Below are 17,359 nucleotides of genomic sequence, written 5' to 3'. Positions count from 1 at the left end.
TTCCTTTCAAGGGAGATGGAATCACTGAGGAAGGGAAGAAGGGGAATGCAGAGTGGGGTGTGTTGGGTATTCCCTATATACCTTTACCCATGTCATCTGACAATCTGCAGACAGGATGGACTGATTTCATAAATGGAGGAGTGAGTGTATTTAATTCCAGCACAGAGGCAAATCTTTGCTACAGCTATGTTGATATAACCAGGATACTGTTCCAAAATCCTCTCTTCTAGGCATAAGGTGAGCTCTCAGAGCTAAGACCAGAACTGACCCGAGACTCTAGATGGCAGACTGTTTCTCCAGTCCTCAAAGCCAAATGTGGAATGACACTTCTCTTCTTTGTTTTTGTTTTGCTTTCTTAAGTCCAGAGAGGGAAAATCCAGGGTATCGACAAGCACTCTACCACTGAGTGGGAGGAAGGGGGGATGAAGGAGTGTGCCAAAACATCAGGATTTTAAAAAGCTCCGTTCAAGCAGGGCGGTGGTGGCGCACGCCTTTAATCCCAGCACTCGGGAGGCAGAGGCAGGCGGATCTCTGTGAGTTCGAGGCCAGCCTGGTCTACAAGAGCTAGTTCCAGGACAGGCTTTAAAAAAAAAGCTACAGAGAAACCCTGTCTCGAAAAACAAAAACAAAAAAAAACAAACAAACAAACAAAAAAAAAAGCTCCGTTCAGACAACTCATGAAAGAATCTGGTAAAAAAATTAATTTACACACTCAAAGAACAAGTCAAGATGGGGTAACAATTTTAGCTGAACTGTCTCATTGCTAACCAATTTCCATATCTATTGAATGATCCAAGCTTAAAAATGGTTTCTAAACTTCAACATTAGGTATCTAGTAAATCACTATCTAATTATGTCAAACTATGTAGGTTTTTCAAAAAAGAAAAAAAATCAATAGTTAAAGCTTTGGGGGGGAAATGCTCACAAACATCAATATTTCATTAGTGTTCATTCACATTTTCTTTCAGCTTTTATTTAGTATTCTTTGAAGAACAGAAGATCATATCTAAAATTAAGGGGCCAATGCCTCCACAAATCCCAAATTAAAACAAGGCAGCAAGATTTTTGTGGTTACAGATAATGTCACCTTCTGCACGTCTCTATGGATGGGAAGATTGATTTCAATTTTTAAATATTTTTCATCATTTTTAATGTGTATGGACGCTCTGTCTGCAGGTTTGTCTGTACAACATGTGCTTGTAGGACCTTCAGAGGCAGAACAGAGCACTGGATTCCCTGGGACTGGAGTTACAGCTGGTTGTGAGCCTTCACGTGTGTGCTGGGAATCAAACCTTGCTTCTCCAGAGGAGCAGCCCCTGATTTTGTTTTCTTGGATGGGTTTGCTATGTATCCAGGCTGGACTTGAACTTGCCATCTCTATCCTCAAGCTCTCAACCCTTCTGCCTCAACCCTTGAGAGAACAGGGGTTGCAGGCATGTGCCAACATGTCTGGCTTACCTGTGCCAACATCACTGGCTTACCCACTGAAATTTATCAACTGCGAGTGAAAACATGCATTTCTATCTGGGCAAAATGTTTCTGTCTTAAAAAGTAAAGAAATAAATTCTCTGCAACTACAGAGCTTTGAGGACAGGGACTCCAGTTCACTATACACATACCTGGTCCTCTGCAAGCACCCACTGAGGCACGTTGTGCACCTGCTCTTAGCACTTCACTGGGTTATAAGAGATTGTAGGGTAATTGGAGTGAAACTCATGCTATAGACTTTATGGCCAGAACTTCTATCTTATGTGTATGTCTAGGAACCATGTGGAGCTTTAGTGCTGTTTCTGATGATGTTTTATAACAAGAAAACCTTTAAAAGCACATGTATGCCAGTACGCTTTCTAGCTTTGTTAGAAACCTAAGTTCAGTCTTGATCTAAGAATAGTTTGTTAGGTTAGGGTATAGTTTAGAGGTAGAGCAGACTGCTAGTATGTTTGGGGTCCTGGATTTAATCCTCAGCAACTCCCCCCACCAAAAAAAAAAGAACCAGTTTGTTAATAAAGTTAAAAACAGCAGAAAAAATGTGGAGGAATAATAATTCAACATTCAACTATTTCAACAGATGTTAATTTATGTTAAAATCTAAAAGCTGTAAGTTAGTAATCTTAGTGACTGATTAAAAACAAATACCTGTCTGACTATTAATGAGCTCAGGAAGGACTTAGGGGGCCCCAACTTTCACTGTTGAACAACCAGCTACTAACAGGTTTTGGTGGGGGTGAGTCATTGCCTTCAGCTGTGTATGCACCGACAAGTCGGGTAGGCTCCAGTGCATAGCCCCAACTTAGTGCTCACATAGATGGCCCTGGATTGTGGTCATGAATCCTGAATCTGATAGGATAAAGGGTGTGTGTGTGTGTGTGTGTGTGTGTGTGTGTGTGTGTGAGAGAGAGAGAGAGAGAGAGAGAGAGAGAGAGAGAATGATATGATATAATATACATTAAGGGTTGTGATTAGGGTTATATATATATATATGTGTGTGCATGTATACGTATGGAACCTCACATAACAAACTATATATCTTTATATAATAAAATTATTGTTCTTAATTTTAAAAATTTCTAAAAGAATCAATTTCAGGTTTTGAAAAGTTAACTGAAAAGTAATGCCATATTTATTATGTAATATACTTGGAAGTTACTGGTCTAGGTAATAGATAATACTGTGATGGTTTAGAAGTAGAAAACAGCTATCACTAAGCCACTGTTTGTTCTTCTGAGAGAAATCATCTGAACCCATTCCTTTTCCTCATGCAAGGGCAGGGTGCCACCTTGTGTTCACGAGCTTCCAGATATTGCTCTTATTGCATTTTTTTTTTTAATAAAAAAAGGCTTTAATTGGCTCCAAATGTGAAAGAGCTAAGATGTGACTTACCTGTGCAGCAATTCCTATTCTACCTTCATTAAGACTTCCTATGGCATACTTATAACCATGTCCAACTTTCCCCAAAACATTGGTTTCTGGAACCTGAAAATACAAATGTATACTTCTAAATTTAGATTTACACAATTTGTTTTGATTCTAAATATACATAACATGAAAATACACATACACATACTTGAATGTATGCCTTTCCCCTATTTGTGTGATAATACTCTATCACAGTATTGAGTACGCGTCAATGAGGGAAGCGGCACAGACGGCTCAGTGGTTGGGAGTGCTTGTTTTTTCAAAGAACCCGAGTTCAACTCCTAGCCCTCAACATGATAGTTCACAACCATCCACACCTCCAGTTTCAGGGGACCTGACATTCTGAAGGCAACCAGGCACCCGTGTGGTACACACACATGTACCCAGGAAAAACCCTTACACACAGAAACTAAAGTAAAATCTAACACAATTAAGAAAAAAATAATGCCCAAAGTCCAGTTCGAGTGCCAGCTGACTTCTGTGTCTCCTCACTATTTTCCTCAAGTCTGTGTTGCTCACTCTTACAAACTCCCGAGCCAAAGCACAATCTACTTAGTGAATGAATGAATTTAGAAAAAGACAATCTCGTATAATTGGTCAATAACATAAACGGATAGCAATTTACCTTCAATTCCTATCTGTATGTTAATACTGTGAGATAATTTATTAGAAATTTCAAAAAATGTGAAGTATTTCCAAAGGCAAGAGTAAGAAACTGTTCTGCTGGGACAATTCATTTTCAGAAAAGTCTGCTGAGGTATGTGTGTGCGTGCATGCATGTGTGTGTTTCTGTGAGTGCACATGTGTGAGTGTGCACAGTCTCCTGCTCAGTAGGAGGAGAAAGGAAGACAACAAACTATATTTCTTCATAATATAAAAAATTAATACTACAAGTGGAGAGATGGGACAGTGGTTCAGAGGATTTGCCTATAATTCCGGTTCCTACACTCTCTTCTGGCCTCCCAGGACCAGACACACTCTCTCTCTCTCTCTCTCTCTCTCTCTCTCTCTCTCTTTCTCCCTTTCTCCCTCTCTCTCTCGCATGTGTGTGAATACACAAAACAGCATTCATATACACATAAAGCAAAAATATCCTTAATATAATATAGGAACAATAGAAAATACTTGGCTTTAGTTAGGCATGAGAGCAGGGAGGAACGAAGAAGGGTAAGGGAAAGCAGAAGAAGGAAGGAGCGAGGCCCAAAGACATCTGTAAAGACATCTCAGCACCTCCATGCACATGTGCAGTGGAACATCTGTGATGTCCCATCCTGCCCAATTCAGCATCCTGGAGATCTTTTGTAGAGTGCTGCCTGCCTGCATTCCACTCTCACTGAGCAACATCCCCATCTTGTGGCCACCAGTGTAGTGACCTCAGAATTCCTCCTCCAAGCAGTGTTTAGTTCACAGGTGCCAACCGTAAAAAGTGTAAATGTTTCAGAAGTGTGTACGTTGTAAGGACAGTAAGTGAGGTTAAATTCTGGCATTTGATTTCTAGGTGAGAGGCTGGACAGAAAAGTTTCCACTCTGGGCCTCGACTCTTGTCAAAAATGCCCTTGGTCGGGGGGCTTAACTGCTGGCCAGTTCTACCAAGGACTCTCCTGTGCACACACGCTTATACCATTTGCTGTTTTGACATTTCTCTTGTATACTTCCTATAGTCCTATAGAAGGCTTATTTCTCATCAGTCTTTTACTGAATATTCTAGAATATTCTGGAATACCTACCTTGACATTTTCAAATGTTAACTGGCAGGTGGAAGAAGCTCTGATGCCCAACTTGTTTTCCTTTTTTCCTACATGGAAACCTTCTGTGTCTCGATCTACTAAGAAGCAGGTGATGCCTTTGTATCCCTGGAAAGATTTCAAATGTGATTATACTTGGACTTTTGTTTGGCTCCCAGAACCCACATTGTAGATCCCAACTGTCTGCAACTCTAGCTTCATGGGATCTGGTTCCCTCTTCTGGCTTTCATGAGCATCAGATATGCATGTGGTTCATAAACGTACACACAGGCAAAACACTCATACACGTAAAAAAGTAAAAGCTAGATTAAAATTTAAAACAAACATAAAAGAGTTCAAAGTACATTGAAAGTTACAGGGCTGGAGAGATGGCTCAGCTGGTAAAGTGCTGTTGGGCCAACATGAGGATGTAGGTTTCATCCGAAGTACCCATGTAAAGAGCTGAGCATGGTGGCATGTGCCTGTAACACCCATGCTACGGAGGCAGAGGCAGGTGAATCCCTGGGGCTTGCTGGCCAGTCAGCCAAGCTCTATCAGTGAGGCCTAGGTGCTAATGCCTCAAAAAGAGCTGGGTGGGGGAAGCTGGAGAGAGGATTCAGTAACTAAGAGCACATAGTGCTCTCACAGAGAACTCAAGTTTGGTTCCCCGCACTACACGGGTGACTCACAACCACCTGTAACTCCAGCTGCAGTGGATCTGATATCTTCTGGACTCCATGGGCACCCGTACCCATGTGTACATAGCCCTACGCAGACAAACATATATACACATAGCTAAAAATTCATTTGAAAAATCAATCTTTAAGACAAAGGTGGCCAGTTCCTGAGAAACAGTGTCGGAGGTTGACGTCTGGTTCCCTCACGGTTGTGCCCACACCTACACACATGTACACACATGTACAAAAAGGAAAGAAAGCTAACATGGACCCTAGTAATAAAGACTGAAGGACTTTAGTAATAAAGAATGAAGACTGAAGGACTCAATTGCAATATGTGCGTACAAGACCAGAATAATCGGGGAACATTAGTTACTAAATCAAGAACCTTCTGCCAGACGTGGTGGTACACCCTTTAAGTGCACCTCAGCACTTGGGAAGCTGAGGCAGGCAGACCTCCCTCTGTGAGTTCGAGGCCAGTCTGGTCTGTATATCAAGTTCTAGGACAGCCAAGGCTACCCAGAGAGGAACCTTACTATTACTTGTACTTTTCCAGAAACCACATAGGTGTTAAAAATTATTTTTATAATAAGTATGTCATCACGAGACTACCATGTTTTAAATCCAATATTCTTAAACAAATCAGAAGACAAAAATAAAACAAGTTGCCGGGCGGTGGTGGCGCACGCCTTTAATCCCAGCACTTGGGAGGCAGAGGCAGGCGGATCTCTGAGTTCGAGGCCAGCCTGGTCTACAAGAGCTAGTTCCAGGACAGGCTCTAGAAACTACAGGGAAACCCTGTCTCGAAAAACCAAAAAAAAAAAATAAAATAAAAAAAAAAATAAGTTTACCATTTTGCTGTATGATTTTCTTCCATCTGAATAAAATACTCTTAAAGTAACATTCTTCAATATTCTTCAAAGTAAGTGTATTTTCCAAGTACTTAAGTCCTTCGTTATTACACAGGAAAACTGAAGTTCTACTCAGTTAAAGACCAGGATACTAGGAATAAGTAATAGTGGTATTCTATGGAATTCACAAGTTTGCCAACAGCGGCTATTTCAGATGAGTAGGAGTGAACAAAACGGTCAGTTCACCTTTACAGAACAAGGAAATAAAATCTAATCCTGAAGACGGACCGGAAGAAGGAAAAGAAAAAAGAGAAAAGGTGAGAAGCGGGAGGAAAGACATTTTCTTTAAACTTACAGAGGCAGGGTCTGCATTGGCGAAAACCAGGAAGAGCTCTGCATGTTCAGCATTGCTAATCCACATCTTTGACCCATTGATGATGTAGTCATTTCCATTTTTCTCAGCTCTTGTTTTCAAAGAGAAAGGGTCACTACCAGCTCCAGCTTCAGAAAGGCAGAAGCTCCCTAGCTATACATGTGAGGAGGAAAAAAATTAATTGCATTAATTCTTTGCATTACAAATCATAGGAGAAAATAGACATTGTGGCTTGTTTTGTCTTTCAAGACAGGGTTTCTCTGTGTAGCCCTGGCTGTCCTAGGAACGCACACTATAGACCAGGCTGGACTTGAACTCAGAGATCCACCTGTTTCTGCCTCCTAAGTGCTGGGATTAAACCTGTGTACTGCCAATGCCCAGCTTTAAAAATGGATATTTGTAAGTCAAACCTTTAGCTACTTTTCAAAAAAAATCTATATTTAGGCTGGACATGGTGGCACATGCCTTTAATCACAACACTCAGAATGCAAAGGCAGGCAGATGTTTGTGAGTTTGAGGTCAGCCTGGTCTATATAGTAAGTTCCAGATCAGCCAAGGTTACAAGAAAGACCCTGTATTTTAAAAGTCTATATTTATCAAAATAGAATTGTGATAATTATTTTTTCAAAAGCACCTTACTATTTATCTAAGGTAAAGTGAGGATTTAGGAATACATTGCTGTGGAGCACTTCCTAGTCTGTCTTCATTAAGACTTTCCATGGCACACTTAGAACCATGGCCATCTCAGAACTCAGGAAGATGATGCAGGAATCAATGTAATTTTGAAGCCAGAAAAAAAACAAAATAACACATGCTTAACTTTATTCAATTCTAGTAGAAAGTGGTACTGGCTGGTTTTGTGTGTCAACTTGACACAAGCTAGAGTTATCAGAGAGGAAAGAAGGAGCTTTAGTTGAGAAAATGCCTCCATGAAATCCAGCTGTAAGGCATTTTCTCATTTAGTGATCAGTGGCGGAGGGCCCAGTCCGTAGTAGGTGGGTCCTTCCCATTCCTGGGCTGGTGGTTCTAGGTTTCTATAAGAAAGCAGGCTGAGCAAGCCAGGGGAAGCAAGTCAGTAAGCAGCATCCCTCCATGGCCTCTTCATCAGCTTCAGTGTCCAGGATCCTGCCTTGTCTGAGCTCCTGTCCTGACTTCCTTCAGTGATGAACTGCAGTTCTGAAGTGTACGCCAAATAAACCCTTTCCTTCCCAGCTTGCATTTTGGTCATGGTTTTTCATGGCAGCAATAGAAACCCTAACCGAGATAAAAGTGATCTCAACAAAGAGGCTGGGAAATGAATTGATCTAGAAGTCCTGATGTCTTCTGACACAGGATCTCACGCTCCATCCCAGCCTGGTCTGGTCTCAAACCCCAGCCTCTGAGTACTAGGATTACAAACATGCACTGCCATGCCTGGCTTGAAAGGAATCATCTGATGACTAGTTCCTAAAATTCCACATGACAAATGAGAGGTAGAATGTATTTCTCTGGTAGCAGCAATTTATTGAGCATTGCTTGGTTGATTGATGGTGCTGCCTTGTGGTCTTGGATAATTAAAGTCAATACTGCAGTTACTTTTCTCCCAAAAATATTGTAAACGTCGGTTCAGTCCATTTCAGCAAGTCATCTCAACTCACTTTTTCTGTAGCCAGTTTAGGAAAATAGGTAGCCTTCTGTTCTTCTGTACCGAGTTTTCCAAGCAGGTTGTTAACTATTGTGTTCTGGATGTCACACATGAGAGCCACAGATGCATCCACTTTGGCTAGCTCCTCTATCACTATGATGGTGCAGAAAAAGGAAGCTTCTGTTCCTCCATACTTTTCATCAATTCCAATGCCCATCAGCTAAAGCAATGACAGATGAGAAAGAGGAGACAGGTCAGGAAAGTTGTTTATACTGGGAAACTTCTTACAAGTAAAAATTCAAAAATAAATTGTAAACACATAAATTACCTGGGGCCCCTTATGCTAGGCAAGCATTTCGTCACCTCCCAAGCTACAGCCACAGCCCATCACATATATTCTGAATTTTAAAATTTTATGGATATTTTAATTTGACATAGCTATTTTGCTATAAACAATAGTTATTAAAAACACTAGTTTTTTATTTGCTTTTTTTTTTGAGAAGGATGAAGTTTAAGCGAGAGGTGCTCCCCCATCCCCACTGTGGGCCTGTGATAACAAAAAAAAAAGACACCAAATACCTTGAAGCATAAAAGAATGGGATAAGAAAACTAAGAACTGCACGAGATATTTCGGTATACTGATTTGATGTAACAAGCAAATGCATGAGAGTAACCAGCTCCCAGTGGACATGTCTATAGCTCTCATTGACAGTGTCTTCTAAGCAGGCCTTTCGACTTGTCCTTGACCCTTTCAGTAGAAACAATGACTGTGTGACCATCCATAAGGGGCCACTTCAGCAAGTCCAAGATGGTGAGCAGACAACATTTGGTAGTGTCTGAGTGACACACCCAAGAAGTCATAGGTGCTGATACACAGACTAAAAGTTGGCCTAGGCTTCCCAATAGGTGGCCATCTGATCTTAATGTCTAAGTCTGGAACATGGAATGCCCTTAGTGCTGCTCTAGGTTTAACTGTCCTTATTTTAGGAAAGGAACATGACATATACAAGTGGCTCAAGACCCACATCTGGTAGCAGAAGGGGTGATGTTCTCTTCCCCTCTCGGTTCTCTTAGAACAGCACAGCTAAGTTAGGACTACGGCTATATGTTTCATGTGAGTTAGGCTGATGCAGCAGCTGACATGAAGGCAGCAATTGTTAGCACTACTGCTTCTCTGTAAAAGTCACCAGTCCTCTTTAACTGGAAATATGTGATCAGTAACTAACACTGGACTACAGAGTTAGGAGGCAGGTGTGTTACAGTAAGAGCAGTTTACGGAGGTGGGACAGTGAGCGCACGTGGCCATGAATAGAGATAAGAATTACTAGGGCAGGAGAACCATTTTCAAGCTGTGACACCGCCAAAGGACCTCCCACAGAAGCTGGGGGTGTGGATAGAGTTTGTCAGTGATGGCAGAACTGAGCTGGAAGATAACCCCATGGGCTCTTTGTCTTACACACTAGGCTTCTGTGTGTGTAACCACTGTGTCTCCACATAGGATTCCATTTTCCTAAGTGAGGCTTCTGTGTGTGTAAGCACTGTGTCTCCACATAGGATTCCATTTTTCTTTCTTTTTTTTTTGGTTTTTCGAGACAGGGTTTCCCTGTAGCTTCTAGAGCCTGTCCTGGAACTAGCTCTTGTAGACCAGGCTGGCCTCGAACTCAGAGATCCGGCTGCCTCTGCCTCCCGAGTGCTGGGATTAAAGGCGTGCGCCACCACTGCCCGGCAGGATTCCATTTTTCTAAGTGAGGCTTCTCTGTGTGTAACCACTGTGTCTCCACATAGGATTCCATTTTTCTAAGTGTTTCATTGATAACAGAAAGTTAGGAAAATCATCAAAAGCTGATCCCATTAAAACAAGAAGAAATGAAATCATAAGGCTAAAAATAATTATGGCCAAAAGCCACTTTTCAATAAGGTGACAGATAAGACAAGGAGGTGCTGAGTAGCAGTGGCTAGTTCTGGTACATCTTTAGTATTTAAAAAAAATCCATCAGCACCTAGAGAAAGGAGACAACAGAAATGAGTATGGTGATTGTTTTGTTTTATTTTTTCGAGACAGACTTTCTCTTTGTAACAGCTCTGGCTGTCCTGGAACTTGCTCTGTAGACCAGGCTGGACTTTAATTTAGAGAGATCCACCTGCCTCTGCCTCCTGAGTGCTGGGATTAAAAGCATTTGCCACCACCGCCCGGCTCAGTATGGTAACTTTTAAGACGTTCTTCCATGGAGTTCCCACACTGATAACACTCTACTCACAGCCAGATTAATTCTATTTTAATCTATTTTATATGCCATACTCTCACAGAAGGGCTATATGAATTACAAAGCTGGAAATCTGGTTAATGTGGAACTCAGATGTCAAGTTTAAGATTTAACATTGCTCTGCTTTAAGACTGCCACACACACAAGAAACCACACACAGTGTCTATAATGTGTATTGTTTGAAGGAACTAGCTAATTCTTTGTTGCAGCTGCCCTGCACACTGTAGGATGTTGAGTTAGGAGTGTCCCACACCTCTACTCCACCAGATGCTAGTGGACTTCTTTAAAAGCATTTACAATTTAAACTATCATTTCAGTTAAAAATCTTTAACTGTATAAAATCAACTAAGACCTTAACTGAAAAGAAAAAAAGATAATTTTGTCTAGGAGTCAGGAATTCACTTTGCTCATTATAACCTCTCAAATGAAAAGTCTGCATATATTCTAATATGTAAAATGTATTTAAAAGTAGCTGGCCAACACAAAATGTAGTCCATGTTATTTGTGTGCTTTTGGTTTTGTATGGGTAATTTTTTTTTTTTGGTTTTTCGAGACAGGGTTTCCCTGTAGTTTCTAGAGCCTGTCCTGGAACTAGCTCTTGTAGACCAGGCTGGCCTCGAACTCAGAGATCCGGCTGCCTCTGCCTCCCGAGTGCTAGGATTAAAGGCGTGCGCCACCACCGCTCAGCTTGTATGGGTAATTTTTGTCTTTTTTTTTTGAGAGGGAAAGAACATGAAGTTGGGTGGGTAGGGAGGCGGGGAAGACCTGGTAGGGGGAGGGAAAAGAATATGATAGATTATATTGTATGAAAAGATTCAGATAAAAAGTTTGAAACGAGAATTATGAAACATATACCCCTTGTTGAAATAATCCTTGTATCACCGATTTATCCATTTTTGAATTTTCATCCATAGTTGAAACCAAAGGAGCAATTTGTTCCTGTGCAAATTTTTTAACTGTGAAGGAAAAAGAATTGCTGTTAAGTCTATGCTTAAGTAGATAAGATAGATATCTTTAAGAAAGAGTTCATTAACAGTTTCTGATAAGCTTCTACTTTTTAACCAATAAATTAAAATACACATGACTATTTTAGTCTCTCAAAATAGAAACTACAACTTCCTTCTTTAAACACAGAAAAAAAGAAGTTCCCTAATCCCCTTTGGAGCAAAAAATATAAACAATATGGAAGGTATAAAATGAAAAGCCAAAGCCTTATTCTCCTATCCTGGAGTTTTAGTTCATCTCCCCAAAGGAGACTGATGTAAGCTCATCTCCTTCTGAAAGGGTCTCGGGTCTTCTGTCCATCTCCGCCCAGGAGCTCTCCCTAGCACATTATTCCATTACACGGGGCAACCACAAGACACACATTCCACCTCCTCTCCGCTTTCCTTCTCCTCCTCTTACTCTTTCTATTATTACATCTTTTGAGACAGAATCTCACTGTAGTTCTTGTTGGTCCGAAACTCCCTACGAGACCAGGCTGGTCTTAAACTCATAAAGATCTGCTAGTTTCTGACTTTGGGATGCTGGGATTTAAGGCACGCACCACCATGCCAGACATCTATTGTCTCCCTACTCCACCCATCAGCACATCCCATCTAACGTGGACCTTTTAGTAGCTGCATGGCCACACACAGGAAGGTTTCTCTCCCTCGGTACTAAGAATGCTCTGGAGCAGGGAGGGTGGGCAAGCCCTCATTGTGGAGACGCTTGCCCTGTGCACTGTGGGATGGTTAGCATCATGTCCTCCCTCCAAGGCTAAATAAGAGACCGGAAGGAATCAGCTTCTGGGAAGAACTGGAGAATCAGGGAACAGAGAGGGGAAGCCTTAAGTTGTAACCTGGCCTTTTACTCTGCTGTTGTTTTTATATTACTGCGTACTATCTTTTATCAAAAAATTATATGAAAAACTTCATCCTCATGATTCTAAATCCAGCTTATTTGGAGGCTGAGACAAGGTTACTGGAGCCCTTGACAGCAGCACGGGCAACACGGCAAGATCCCCTCTCAAAGATAAACAAAACAAATTCCCTTAAGTCCCCAAACAGAGCAACGACAACGCAGATCAACAGATCAACGCTATCTTCAGGCGGTCCTGTCTGGCTTCACACTGTAGGCCCAGCTCCAAACCCGAGGGGTTGCAGGATGAAGCTGGGAAATTTCCTGACCTGTTTCTTTCATCATCATTTCCTCGTCAGTAAGTGTCTGCAGAGGTGCGAAGGGCAGCGCATGGTTCCTTACGCCTAGCAGAGCTCCCGGCTGCGAGGATTTTAGGACGCGAGGAGGGCTTTTCCAAGACGACAAGCAAGCTGGGAAGTTTCTTCTTAGCTTTAGGAACAGCACCGATTGAAGAAGGGACATACACATAGAAGGAAGCAATTTGAACATTAGTTTCTTGGGGAGTTACTTTATCATGCATTCTTAAGATTTACTTATATGCATGTGTGTTTCTAACTGTGTGAGTTCATTTATACCACTTCTGTGCCAGTGCAAGTCCAAGAGGGCATTGGGGCCCATGGATTGGGAGACTTAGATGGTTATGAGCCACATGATATAGGTGCTGGGAACCACAACTGGATCCTCTGCAAGAACCATGAGCACTCTCAACCACTGGGCCATCATCGCTTCAGTCCCATCTCTTATTTTTATATCCCATAGCTATATTCCAAAATAAGAGAGCTTAATTTAGTACGTTTTAAAACTCACGTCCTTTAAACACCAATTAGTTGACTACTGTATGGTATCTCTTTATCCAGTAATGAGCTACTCTAAGTAAGTTCTCTAATTAAAGATTATTTCTATGACCAAAGAGGGTATCAGAACCCACTACCGACGGTTGTGAGCTAACATGTAGTTGCTGCGAATTAAACGTGGGACTTCTAGAAGAGCAGCCAGTGCTCTCAACCGCTGAGCCATGTCTCCAGTCCACTTCTGTCATAAAGGAATACATGCAGATAGAGCACACATACACATAAAATAAAACAAATAAAATCTTTAAAAAGTATAAAGATTTATCTTTATTTTTAACTCTGTGTATGTGTGTGGTCTGTGTGTAGGTATGCGTACACAAGGGCCAGTGCCCACAAAGGACAGAGGCGTCTGATCCCCTGGAGCTGAAGTTACAGGCAGCTGTGAGCCTGAAAAAGCAAAACAGCTCTCTGTCTCTCTCTCTCTCTCTCTCTCTCTCTCTCTCTCTCTCTCTCTCTCTCTCTCTCTCTCTCTCTCTCTCTCTCTCTCTCTCCGTCCCTTCCCCTCCCCAGAGTCTCTATGTATAGCTTCAGCTGTCCTGGAACTCTATTTTTGGTTTTTCGAGACAGGGTTTCCCTGTAGTTTCTAGAGCCTGTCCTGGAACTAGCTCTTGTAGACCAGGCTGGCCTCGAACTCAGAGATCCGGCTGCCTCTGCCTCCCGAGTGCTGGGATTAAAGGCATGCGCCACCACCGCCCGGCCCCCAATACCGGTTCTTAATACTGAACCATCTTTCTGGGCCTAGATAAATTTTAATCGCCAAGGAAACAAGTTTTTAGACAACTAATTCTCTAAGCACATTTATCATTTCACTAACTTCTTGGATAGGAATACAATATTTCTGTTGTCTACGACTGACCACTGTTAAGATCGGGAGACAATGCAGTATAAGGGTTAAGGAAAGAGGCTTTGGAGTACAAAGGAACTAGGCTTAAATCCTAACACTGGACATGTAATAGATATGTAATTTTGGCAAGTGATTCCGCTGTTTTTTGGAGGGTGTGGTGCTTTGAATCAGAATATTTCTCATAGGCTCATATGTTTGAATGCTTAATCACCAGGGAGTGGAACTGATTGCAAGATTAGAAGATATGGCCTTAGGGCTGGAGAGATGGCTCAGAGGTTAAGAGCACTGGCTGCTCTTCCAGAGGTCCTGAGTTCAATTCCCAGTAACCACATGGTGGCTCACAACCATCTGTACTGAGATCTGGAGCCCTCCACTGGCGTGTGGGCATACATCGAGGCAGAATGTTGTATACATAATAAATAAATAAATCTTAAAAAAAGAAGATATGGCCTTGTTGGAATAAGTGTGCCACTTGGGGTGGGCACTGAGGTTTCAAAAATCTATGTCAGGCCAAGGTTTCCTCTTTCTGTTTGCAGATCAGGAAGTAACTCTCAAATACTTATCCAACACCACACCTACCTTCCTATCCGCCTGCCTGCCACTGTGTACCCTGCCATGATGACAAACATGGATCAAGCCCCTGAAACTACAAGCAACCCCTGAATTAAATGCCTTCTTTTATAAAAGAGTTGCCTTGGTCATGGTGTCTCTGCACAGCAATGGAAGGGTGACTAAGTGGAGTACAAGTAATGTTTTATAATGTCTCAGTTAAAATCTCTTACAATCTTAGTTTCTGTACCTGTAAAATGCAGATAATTTCATGGAGTCTTGTGAGGATTAATAAAACAATCTATGTAAAAGGTTTATCACTATATTATCATTTAGTAGGAGCTCAATAAATATTCATGACTACTTCTATTACAACTACTTAGAAGACAGCAGTGTGGTGGCACTGCCATTAGAGATGGTAGTAAGAATACCAACTGTTCGCTGCCATTGCTTGCTGTGGTAGTTTGAATGTAATTGGGTCCCCATAATCTCATAGAGAGTGGCACTATTAGAAGGTATGGCTTTGTTAGAGGAAGTGTGTCTCTGTGGGGATGGGCTTTGAGGTTTCCTGTTTCCTATGCTCAGGATACCACCCAGTGCCTCAGTCTGCTTCCTGTTGCCTGCAAGATGTAGTAGTCTCAGCTAGTCCTCTGCTACATCTGCCTGCTCCCCATCATGATGATAATGGATGGAACCTCTGAAACTGTAAGCGAATCACCCCAATTAAATGTTTTCCTTATAAGAGTTGCCATGGTCATGGTGTCTCTTCACAGCAATAAAAACCCTAACCAAAACAGATATCTCTTGATGAGATAGACAGGAAGTAAAAGGAGGAAATGAGAAGGACAAAGGGTCTCCATGGGAAGGAACGCTGCCGACGGGAGGCAGGTGGTAGCAGCTGGCTCAAGGCAAGAAGAAAAGACGGGGAGAAGTAGAAATATGAAAGTGCAAGAGAAATAAATACGGGGCAATTTTGCTCAGTGCTGGTGATGGAGTCTTGGATTGTGCCCTCGATATATAGTCCAAAGAATGAAAGAATGAGCCAACTACCTCCATAAACTGCCTGTGAAACTTGCCTATCCATTTCAAAACCTGCACTACACTGGGCTACATTTCTCATTTCTAGGGGAGGTTATTTACTTCACTAAGCCCACTACAGAATTCTTTCTGTCTCTTAGTCAATATATCACCTTTGTACCTGAGTTGATCTTTAAAAGAAAGCCCACTGCTGAGAAACTTAAGAAGTCAGTGGGTCTTACGATAATACCTATTTTTCCTGCTGACACAATTGTGAGCCCCTTAGTCTCAATATTGCTGACAGGGCACACGCCAGTTCAACCCATAACAATTACTTCAGATTCAGAGGAGATAACAGAGGCAAATGAACTTTTAAAAAGTTCAAAATGGTATGGGGCAGGTTACTGAAGATGCTCCCCATAAAGTACGAAGACTCAATGCTACGAATGGAATCCATTTCTAGCTAGACCACCAAGAGAGATTACTTACTTACGCCTCTTGGTAGTTGATAATAAAGGAAAGGAAATTTGTCCTCCTCTTGCCTTGAACTGTTCAACCAGGATTTCACTGTTGATTTTTCTAATGCCCCTATGCTTTGGCATTGACCACAGTCATTGCAATTTTGGTATCCACTCCATCAAAATGATTTTTCGCAGCTATAACCTATTGTACCACATCATCACATTTTTTTTCTTTGCACAGAGCAGCAATTGTTACTTGAATGGAATAATGGTTATTTATGTCTTTCCAAATCCTTTCCTTAGCTCCAGTCCAATCTGTTTCTACTCAACTGACTAGAGAGCTCTGATGTACTACAGCTAGAAGGATCAAGTCCATGAACCTGGATAGAGGTGGGGAATGACATCTTTATTTCATTAATTTCTAACAAAAACACAGCATTTAAAAAATTATGAATGTGGGCAACACATTTTGGTAATACTGGCAGTATATGTGACTCAGCCCAAAGAAGTCACAGCCATTTTCATATCACACTGATTTAGTGCCAATATCTTGAAATATATTTTTGTTCATCACTACGCAAAATTACCTTCTAATAAGAATGCCCGCTAGGCTGTATTTAAAAAGCACACACTGCTCAATCACATGGAGACATTTTATAACTATTTCATTATAATTGATTTCCTTTATAATGCTGTATCTTTTATTTTATGCGTTTTAAACATTTTGAGGAAAGGTCTATAAACTTTCACTACACTGCCACATATGTTTCACTCAAAGTGCTGAAAAGCCAAACATGCCTGGCTGTAGACAGTCCTGGTAAATCCGTTATTATGCTTGTTACATTTTTTGTGTTAGTTAGAACCCCCTTTCCACTATGCTTTAGCATAATGAAGTGTTGTTCTAAACGTTCCTAGAGTGCTTCCCATCCAAGCGCACTGACAGCTCAGAAGAGGCAAAGAACACATTGCAGAAGTCCTGTTGACCTGCAAAGACTCAGTTAGACAAAGGGAGAAATCTCAATACACATTCTTGTATTTTGGTATAAATCCCTCTAGCCGTTGTTTTTCTGCCCTGCCTGCCATCTGGCCCCTCCCTCTCTGAACAGACCCAGAAGTGCTCCTGTATCCATCACTTGAGGATGAGGAAAGCGCACTTGAGCAAATCTGCTTTTCCTGATGCCAAAGCCACTTTCCCCCCTTTCCTAGATGCAGGGTAATTTGCCTTCCTCACGAAACTGTTCTTTCACAGTCCCCCTTCCTAGAGAAAGGAGGAAGGGTCTGAAATTCACACTAAAACTTGAGAATGTTA

The 17,359-nt window shown here is 41.6% G+C and overlaps 1 protein-coding gene across 1 annotated transcript in view; it reads right to left on the bottom strand.

Moving 5' to 3' along the window:
- Acadsb (acyl-CoA dehydrogenase short/branched chain) overlaps positions 1-17,359 on the bottom strand; it is a 47,042-nt gene that overhangs the window by 10,437 nt on the left and 19,246 nt on the right. The window contains exons 2-7 of the mRNA XM_038317724.2: positions 12,598-12,757; positions 11,285-11,385; positions 8,179-8,385; positions 6,524-6,694; positions 4,644-4,769; positions 2,881-2,973 (exon numbers count right to left, since the gene is read on the bottom strand). Coding sequence (XP_038173652.1) covers positions 2,881-2,973; positions 4,644-4,769; positions 6,524-6,694; positions 8,179-8,385; positions 11,285-11,385; positions 12,598-12,757 — 858 coding nt within the window. The remainder of the gene's footprint in view (positions 1-2,880; positions 2,974-4,643; positions 4,770-6,523; positions 6,695-8,178; positions 8,386-11,284; positions 11,386-12,597; positions 12,758-17,359) is intronic.

Source organism: Arvicola amphibius, chromosome 1 (assembly GCF_903992535.2).
Source record: "Arvicola amphibius chromosome 1, mArvAmp1.2, whole genome shotgun sequence".
Classification (NCBI taxonomy): Eukaryota; Metazoa; Chordata; class Mammalia; order Rodentia; family Cricetidae; genus Arvicola; species Arvicola amphibius.
The sequence above is the reverse complement of the archived record's forward strand: the minus strand, read 5'-3'. Positions and strand labels throughout refer to the sequence as shown.